The 9,632-nt window shown below is 50.0% G+C and overlaps 1 protein-coding gene across 1 annotated transcript; it reads left to right on the top strand.

Annotated features, from left to right (window-relative positions):
* Positions 1-918: 918 nt before the first annotated feature.
* Positions 919-2,367, top strand: KCNS2 (potassium voltage-gated channel modifier subfamily S member 2). Its single transcript, XM_014788081.2, has one exon. It carries the CDS (start codon positions 934-936, stop codon positions 2,365-2,367), a length of 1,434 nt encoding a protein of 477 aa, XP_014643567.1. The 5' UTR covers positions 919-933.
* The last annotated feature ends 7,265 nt before the right edge of the window (positions 2,368-9,632 follow it).

Raw genomic sequence — 9,632 nt, 5'->3', positions numbered from 1 at the left:
GTCGGGGCCACGCAGCCACCTGTGAGCCTCCCGCAACCGCGGGCGGCGGCAGCATCTCTGGCCGGAGACGGGAGGAGACGCTCGGCGGACCCCGCCCGCCGGCCCGCCAGGCGCACACACAGGCGCACACACACTCGCTCCCGCGCGCACACGCACAACCAGTCGGCGGCGGCGGCCACAGAGATGCTCGCCAGCAGGTCGGGGAAGTTTCCCGCCGGCCTCAGCCGCGGGTCTCCGTGCTCGCAGGTAAGCGTTTCCAGAAAGCAAAGGGCGAGCCTGGGCAGCTCCGCTGGGTAAGGAGCGGCGCACGCTGCTCCGGGTCACCGCGCCTGGCGGGCGGGGAGGACTGGGGCGGGGGGGCGAGGGGGCTCCAGTCGTGGGGGCTGGACTCGGGAGACGCCACACGAGCCCCCTCCCCGCATGCTCGGGGTTTACAGACTCGAGCGGTAAATTCCCCCGCCCCCCTCCCGAAGCTACGCGCCCCCCATCACCGCCCAGCCCTGCCCGTGCGCATCCCAGCTCCGGTCCCGCCTGTCTGCGGCGAGCGGGCGGGGGCGTCTCCTCGGCCCGCCCACGGGCAAGGTCAGCTTGCAGCCCCCTGGGCTCTAAGAGCTGCGGGCGCGCGACCCCCGCAAGCGCAAAGCGACCAACAGGACCCCCAGGGTGGGAGTGGAGGTGCGGCCATGCTAAAGGAAACATACCTCCCTCTCCCAGCTTTTCCTTGGGAGGGGGCCAAACTCCCAGAACCGTTCCCCCATCCCAGTGCCCTTCAGCATCCGGAGACCCGCCTGGAGAGGACTGGGCCCGCCGGGGACGGGTGGGGAGAAAGAGAGGGACGCCCAGGCCCTGAGCGCCCGGTGCTCACCCGACGCGGTTCCCTCCTCTTTTAGGTGTAGCGCCCCCGCGCGGCGCGGGCGGCTGGGCGTCTCCAGCATGACCGGCCAGAGCCTGTGGGACGTGTCGGAGGCCAACGTCGAGGATGGAGAGATCCGCATCAACGTAGGAGGCTTCAAGAGGCGGCTGCGCTCGCACACACTGCTGCGCTTCCCCGAGACGCGCCTGGGCCGCCTGCTGCTCTGCCACTCGCGCGAGGCCATTCTGGAGCTCTGCGATGACTACGACGACGTCCAGCATGAGTTCTATTTTGATCGCAACCCCGAGCTCTTCCCCTATGTGCTGCATTTCTACCACACCGGCAAGCTTCACGTCATGGCGGAGCTGTGCGTCTTCTCCTTCAGCCAGGAGATCGAGTACTGGGGCATCAACGAGTTCTTCATCGACTCCTGCTGCAGCTACAGCTACCACGGCCGCAAAGTGGAGCCCGAGCAGGAGAAGTGGGACGAGCAGAGCGACCAGGAGAGCACCGCGTCCTCCTTCGATGAGATCCTGGCCTTCTACAACGACGCCTCCAAGTTCGACGGGCAGCCCCTGGGCAACTTCCGCAGGCAGCTGTGGCTGGCGCTGGACAACCCTGGCTACTCAGTTCTGAGCAGGGTCTTCAGCGTCCTATCTATCCTGGTGGTGTTGGGGTCCATCATCACCATGTGCCTCAACAGCCTGCCAGACTTCCAAATCCCCGACAGCCAGGGCAACCCTGGCGAGGACCCCAGGTTCGAAATCGTGGAGCACTTTGGCATCGCCTGGTTCACCTTTGAGCTGGTGGCCAGGTTTGCTGTGGCCCCTGACTTCCTCAAGTTTTTCAAGAATGCCCTAAACCTTATCGACCTCATGTCCATCGTCCCCTTTTACATCACTCTGGTGGTGAACCTGGTGGTGGAGAGCTCGCCTACCTTGGCCAACTTGGGCAGGGTGGCCCAGGTCCTGAGGCTGATGCGGATTTTCCGCATCTTAAAGCTGGCTAGACACTCCACTGGCCTCCGCTCCCTGGGGGCCACCCTGAAATACAGCTACAAAGAAGTAGGGCTGCTTTTGCTCTACCTGTCCGTGGGGATTTCTATCTTCTCCGTAGTGGCCTACACCATTGAAAAGGAGGAGAACGAGGGCCTGGCCACCATCCCTGCCTGCTGGTGGTGGGCCACAGTCAGCATGACCACTGTGGGGTATGGGGATGTAGTCCCAGGGACCACGGCAGGGAAGCTGACCGCCTCTGCCTGCATCCTGGCAGGTATCCTAGTGGTAGTCCTGCCCATCACCTTGATCTTCAATAAGTTCTCCCACTTTTATCGGCGCCAAAAGCAACTCGAGAGTGCCATGCGTAGCTGTGACTTTGGAGATGGAATGAAGGAAGTCCCTTCCATCAATTTAAGGGACTACTATGCCCATAAAGTTAAATCCCTCATGGCAAGCCTGACAAACATGAGCAGGAGCTCCCCAAGCGAACTAAGTTTAAATGATTCTCTACATTAGCCGGGAGGACTTGCCATCCTCAAACCCACATTGCTAAGCTGCCTCTTGTGCCTCTGGCACAGTCCAGGCAGCTTAGGGTTATGGCGTAAGGAATATGCCCAGCCCCAAAGGGGAGAGATGCATGGGATATGCACCCCAGGTTGCTTTTACAGTATTTAGAATCATTTATAGAGGGTGGTGTGTCTGACACCATGCCTTTGCACCTTTCAACGAAATGACACTCACTGGTCTTTGCATCGTGGGCATAAAATGTTCACCTTTCTGCCAGATGAGTACCACCCAGAATGCTAATTTTTCTGTTCACTGTGTACTCTATTCTAGTGCTCGTGGCCTAGTACTGTCTGTGAGTTGTTTGTGCTCCTGTTTCTGAGGTTGTCATGTGAGTTCTGTACAAAAAGCCCCCACAAGCCTGTCCAGTGGAAACATGTTTATGGGGTTAGCAAAGATATGATGAGATTTTTGCTCACAGTCATGTGAAAACAAAATCTCAGTTCTTTATCCATTGCTTTCATTTAGTTTAATACCAAAACAAGGAGAATGTGTAGTTAAGCACACATGACCGATGCAAGTCTGTGAGCTGTTTTTATAAATGATCTGTAGCCCTGTGGCTTGCATGGGTGCGCTGGTCGCTTTAGAACGACGTGTGCTGATGTTCATCTCGTAAATGTTGCTCTTTAGAGAATGTTACTCAGTTAAACATGTAGATAAGATTGAAATTTTTTTCCAAGAATAAAAGCCTTAGGGACAGGGGCTTCAGCTAAACATAGGCCAAATCACAGGATGCTTGAAGACCTTTCAAAGACAGACCTCGGTCTTTCCTAGAGTGACCATGGAGACATTTATTTCTGGCTGAGGTTCCTGGTTTAGGCCATTTGACCAAATTTTGCTGTGTCTTAGATATTAGCATGTTTTTGAAATATTTATTTTTTAAGATGTTTAGGAATAAGGTCATGTTGTCTTTCTCCACTAAAAAGAGGTTTAATGTTGTACTGTCTCCCTGAGGTGAATGTTGTTGGGTTGCTAGCAAGGGCAGTAGCTTAGAAACTTTTGTTGCCTGCTCTGAAAGCTTATAAAATGAGAGCCCTTTTATTTCCAAGCAGAATTTACTTAGATAATTTTGCTTCTAGGATACAGTATGTTATATACGAAGCTCTAATTGCCCTGGCGTTCCGGGTGTGACTTGGAAACCTGGTGGTGTGGAAGTGTGTGCTCTAAATATAGACGTACGTGATGGCAGTGTGGCTTACCCAGGATGGAACTACTATCGTTCTTATTTCCATTCCAACTGCCTTTTGTTGGGGGAGGATGGGTAGAGGCAAGGAGAAAGGAAAGAGTTGTAAAATAAAATTGCTACTTCATAAAATGTCCTAATAATTATAAACTACTTGAAAAGCTTAATGTTATCGAAAAGACCTTTAAACTTCTAAACTTGTGTTGAAGGTTGAGAACTCTAGCCTTCTCCAAAATGCCCTCCCTCCTCTTCTTCAGTTAACTAGCACATTGTGAAGGGAATCCTGGGCCCCTTTGTAAGATAATTCTTCTCCAATATCTTCTAGGTAATCAGATGGTTTTCCAGATGGCTTCCATTATTCTTCAGTCTTTGGAAAGGCTGCAGAATTTCAGGAGTCTAAGCATAGAGTTAGGCAGACTTTTTATCCAAGGCTTGGACCTTCCCTAAAGAGGTCCATTTTGTGTTTTAGTTGGTTGAGGATAATACATACTTCACAGGGGTGTGGTAAGGATCTTGTCAGAAGGCTTTGTATACTTGTAGTTGTCGTGGCTGCTACAGAGCAGGCAACTAGTTGGATGAATGTACTAGTCACTTATGCCCTTAAGTCTCCAGGTCAAATCCTTCCATTAAACTGGAGCCTCATAGGGAATGGGGAGGAGGCCACCTCCTAGTGCCTGATGGTCTGCCATCTACTTCTGCTTGTCAGAAGCATCAGGAAAGGTGACGTGACTTAGGGGCAACCAGCCACTAAGTCAGAAGAGCAAGGTCATTTTTCAGAATTTGCACATGGAGCACTTGGCTTTGGCTGATGTTTCTAGCACTGGAAGGCAGAGAATTTATAAAATTATCCCCAGCTGCACTGAAGGTACAGTGATGGTACAAACTTGTGAGGACTGTTCAGTTTGCCAAGGCTGATGGTGTTGGGTCGCTGAGCATGGAATCCATGGTCATTGACCATAAAGCTTGTGAAAAGTGGAAACAAGGAGAGGCAGAATAACTCAGTCACTCTCATGAGTATTTTTCTAAACAAGCAGGTTTTACCACCAAAAAAGAGATACCCCTAGAGCTTACTCTTTGCAGATGTGAAAGCTGTAAAACTTGACTTTTCCTTTTAGTAATGCATTGCATTTATCTGGTGCCTTCCATTGGGGGAATCCCAAAGTGCTTTAGAGACTGTCTTTTTAACATCTTTTGTACATATATATATTTGTATAAAATATTACTTTGCCCATCCTGGAATTTCAGTCACTTCTAAGCATGAGACTGTCCTAATAGAGTCAAGTTCTTCAAGTGGTAGTTTCAGATAAGAGGGAGAGAGAGCAACGCAGCTGGCTTGAACACTGGAGTTAATTCTCACAAAGGATGGAGACTGAACTGTGACCTGGGTGAAATAACTTTCCTCTCCCCCAAAGTACCACCAAGGTGTGAAATGCTCTCGACTGGGCTTTGAGTGACCTTGCTAGATCACCTCTTATGTAGCAGTTTCTTCCAGTCCCTGAAGCTAATCAGGGAGGGTCAGTTTAATTTTCTGCTCTGTTTCTGGAGTTAAGAATATAAATATGAGGTGACATCTTTGGCCACCAGGCTGTCAGACTGACCCATAATCCTCCTTTAGGGGGACACAGTAGAAGCTTCAGATCAATTATGTCCAGCTGTTGGCTTGAGAGCAGCTTCACTCCCAACATCTGAAGGTTGTTATTTTCAATGCCATTGGGACAAGTATATGGGCCAGGCTTTTCTCGCAAAATATGTGAGGAGCATTTTGAAAGTGCTGGTTGGGAAGTGACACTATGTCTTTATTGCATAGATGCATATTGGTTATAGGTTTGTGCTTTCTGCCAAACCCTCACATTTCCTGGGTTTGCTACCGAGGAGGGGCATGTTGTAATGCCAAGCTGATTTGTAGCTCCTAAGGTAGTAATTGGTATTTAATGTTTGGATTGTTATTTCTATTTATCTTAGTGCTCAAACAATTGAACTACCTGCTAATTCTTGCCTCATTTCAAAGAAAATGATTTGTTATGCACTTTGGGATACCAGTGATCTGTACAGGCTGTGTGTTATATACTTGAACGCTTAACTGGTGTTTCTTGTATGTTTTAACAGCATGACTTGTTACAGAGTTGTAATTTTAAAAATTGAGAACGCTGTATGTGCGACGTCAGCTTTAACACTCATTAACACACTACTGTGCCAGCATTGATGCGGGCCCCGCCAAACCATTGTGTCTGATGGCTGCACTCTGGTCTCTGTGCCTTGACTCGGGAATGAGCAGTAGCACTGACACGGTCAGGACTCCAGCCTCGAAGAGTATGCAGATTAAATAGAAAAACGTTATCTACGCTTCCTGAAGGCACTTCAATTACGTATGGAGTGGAAAACACATCAAGGGTATTCAAAGTTGGGGACCAATTTCCTGAGAAAGGCTGGGCTTTCTGAGCATTTGTTGGGAAGGAAGAGCTGTTACTTATTCTTTGCAGGCATGTAAAGGTGTGACCCCTTTTTCACCAGGACCTAAAGCCACCAGCCTGCTTGGTAGTCATTTATTCTTGGAGCCCCCGTGCAACAGACACCTTGTAGGATTTTCCCCTCCCACACTGTCTTGCTCAGCACCTCTGATGGGCCTGTCAGTGCCAGCCCCACCCCACCGGGGGCCATTCTCCCTGCCACTGCATTACCTCTCTGACAGTACATTGGGTACTGGGTAACCTGAGTGTCCTGGCTGGTTTGGTGTGAATATTGCTGACGGACACATAGAACCAGCCCCCAGCACCTACTTACCCCAGTGGTGACTTAGACTGTGAGCCATTCCACAGGCCACAGTGAATCTGTAGGAAGGTCACTGGGCTCTGCTCCCAATTTTGCCTTTAACTCTGTCATCTTAGGTACATCCCTTGGCCTCTCTGAGCCTCATAACCCACTGCAGCAAAATGAGAAGTTTGGGTTAGATCACCCTTAAAGAGCTGCAAATTCTTCATCTCAATGTAAACACAGAATTTCTCCGCACTCCATATGTCCTCATTATAGCAGTGAGCGGATCCCGATACCCTTAACTTATTTTTAAGCAGAGCAGAGGGACTGCTCACAAACCACCTTCTATTTGTTTTCATTCTCTCTTCAACAGCCAACCACAACAGAAGACAGTTTTAGGGACAACGATACCGGAGAAATGCTTGGGCTGGTGTCTGTGCCAGGTGAATAGAGTTTTAAAACAATCAGTGAGTCTCTCCTTTGGGCTTTAAGCTATTCACATGTAATCCAAATTCCTGCTCCTGAAAGTCATTAGACAGAGGAAAATCTCATTGATCCCATTTGGCTTCAGGGCTAACTCGTCACCATTTATGTCTGTTCCCTTTGTAAAGCCTAGTGGATCCCCCATCCCTGTTCCCATGAGGCTATTGGGCCCTACTTGGGGCCCTAAATGTACACGGGCAGATGGATCTCCCATCCTGCACTTAATTCTCACTGAGGAGCAGTGGCATCTCCAGGTGTCCTCTTCTGTGTAACCTGCAGAAGGATGTGGTGACTTGTGTTAACCTTGCCGCTTAGTCTCATGGCGGCTGAGGAAGGGTGTGGCAGGACTGATATGCAGCCCTGAGAAGGCACTCAAGGTTTCCACAGTCCTTGCCTTCCCACCAAGTGGGGCGTAGCACATCTCTTCCCACCTGCAGGGGGATAAATGGATGTTCAGGGATACTTTGGGGCCAGGATGCCTTGCATCTTAAAAGGAAAAGCAAACACCTCCTCTTGAGGGAAGAACTTAAATACTGCACTCACATGGTTATTATCTTCTCTTATTTTTAGGAGAACTTTTAACTAGTGTTTCTATCCAAGGGTCTTATCTAGGTGTTATATCCAGTTGATACCGTAGATCTGAAAATCTGCAACATTTTCCTCCTTCTGTGATCTCATTTATCAATATCACCATCCTCCTGGCTAAATTCTCCAAAGCAAGTGACTGTGTCTGCAGGTGACAAGCTGATGCTTTCAGAAGGACGTAGACACAAACAAGGCCACAAAGACCTAGCCAAGGGGAAAAATACAACAGAGGAGGGAAGGAGGGCAGGTGGGCCAAGCAGCTGGTGCCAGTTCCTACAGAAGGAAAAAGGGAAAACAAAAGAGGAGAGAGGGAATAAAAGAAAAGGCAAAGGAATGAAGAGAAAGAAAGAAGACTGTAAATTAGGGAGAATAGGAGAAGATATGCTTACTGAAGTTATTTCAGGCCTTCTGTTGAATTCATTTATTCCCAGTCAATATAGCATGCTCCCAGCCCACCAGAGGCCTCCTGGGAGGTGACTATTGCTGGAGTTAATTCCCACTCCTCTCCACCTGGCATCTCTGCTCCCTTCCTCCAACAAAGGGGCTCACAGGCTGGTAGAATAGAGATATAGAAACAACTAAAAGCCGTTAGGATGAAGAGGGCAGTGAGGACACAAGGAAAGGAGGGGGAGATATTTCCTCCTGAAGTTGGGACTTCTGGGTTGCAAACAGAAAGAGGACCAAGTGTTGGCCAAACAGGTGGTGGGAGCCAGGAATGGAGAGATGAAGGGAAGGCAAAGAGAAGCCTCCACAAACAGGGACTGACACAAGCAAAGGTAAGGAGGCTGAAGGAGGCCAGTGTGTGAGACAGGTAAGTCAGCATGGCTGAAAAGAAGCATGGTGCAAAAACAGTCCAGAGAAAGGCCATCGAAAGAGCTTGAGCTTCATTCTTTTGTCACTGGGAGGGGACATCCTGACCAGATTAATGCTGTCAGAGCATGACTCTGGCAGCAGCTGGGAAGTGAGGGAGGGGCCAGGAGACCTATTTGAGGTCACTGCCATAGTGCAGGCCAGATACTAAGGGAGTGGGCTGGAGAGGAAGGGGCAGAGTGGGTTGCCAAGGAGGTTGACTCTACAGGACTCTGTCAACGACTGGATTTGGAGAAGAGGGAGACTGAGCCCTGAGACGGCTTCTGGGTTTCTGGCTTGGTTGGTGACTGGGTGGATGGGTGGATGGTGGTGCCACCAAGAGACACAAGGAATGCTTGGATCCCTCCCTGAGGTTGAGTCGTGTTGCCCGAGTGCCTGGGGAGTGCACAGATGGAGGTGTGTGGAGGGCAGAGGGAAGTCTGCAACAGGAGTCATCAGCTGAGAGATGGAAGTTGAGACCATGGGTGAGATGGCCGAGGAAGGGTAAAGAGAGAAGAAAGGGAAGGTGGAGCCTTGCAGAAGACCAGCATCTAAGGGGAAGCCCTAGGGATGAGTGTGGCCCAAGGCCTTGCCTTTTCCTGCTGGCCCATGGGAGCTTCGTTTCACTTATCTCCTGTATCCTGAGAAATTCCCGGTGGGTGATCTCTGCTGGAGGCCTCGGCTGTCCTCTTCATCCATTTCCTTATTTTATCTCTGTGATCGGCTCCTGTTCCTACCACTCTTTTCAAGCTGCTCTCTTGAAGATCACCAGTGCTTTCCTAATAGCTAACTTCAGTGGCCCTTCCTCAGTTCCCAAATTCTTTGACCCCATAAGCCAACTTCTAAGTTCTTTGCACTCCCTCCTCTCTGGATTTTGGACACTGCATGTTGCTGGTTCTCCCATGGGCTCTGCCTCTCCTTCTCATATCCCCACTGGGTCTTCATCCTCCTTCTAACCCTCTTCATCATGCATTTCTCCCAAAATTCTGTCCTTAGCACCCTGCAGCACTCTTTGCCCAAGCCGGAGCCTCAACTGGTGTGTAAATGACTCCCGTGTCTCCTTACCTGACCTGACATCACTCCTGGGGCCCGTGCACGTTACCCATGTGCACTTGGAAGTCACCGTGTCTCAAACTTGACTTACACCTTCCTTCCAAGCTTGCTCCTGCTCCTGCCTTCTCCCTCACTTCTGCTAGTGGAACCACAGTGCTGTCAGCTACTCAGGTTGGAATTTCAGTCGTCTTTGAATCCTCTCCAGTTATTTAGCCATTTACTCACCAAAGCAGTCATTTCTTCCCAGCTGACTAATTGCCAAGCACCCTATTAGATGTAAGGGAAATAAATGTAAAGGGTATTGCTCATGGCC

The sequence above is a fragment of the Ceratotherium simum genome, chromosome 23 (genome assembly GCF_057802395.1).
Source record: "Ceratotherium simum simum isolate JZ-2026a chromosome 23, ASM5780239v1, whole genome shotgun sequence".
NCBI lineage: Eukaryota > Metazoa > Chordata > Mammalia > Perissodactyla > Rhinocerotidae > Ceratotherium > Ceratotherium simum.
Note: the sequence above shows the minus strand (reverse complement) of the source record. Positions and strands in the feature narration are given on the sequence as shown.

Bases quoted from the DNA above. Each gene is read 5' to 3' on its own strand.
- KCNS2 (XM_014788081.2), top strand. From the start codon at position 934: ATGACCGGCCAGAGCCTGTGGGACGTGTCGGAGGCCAACGTCGAGGAT.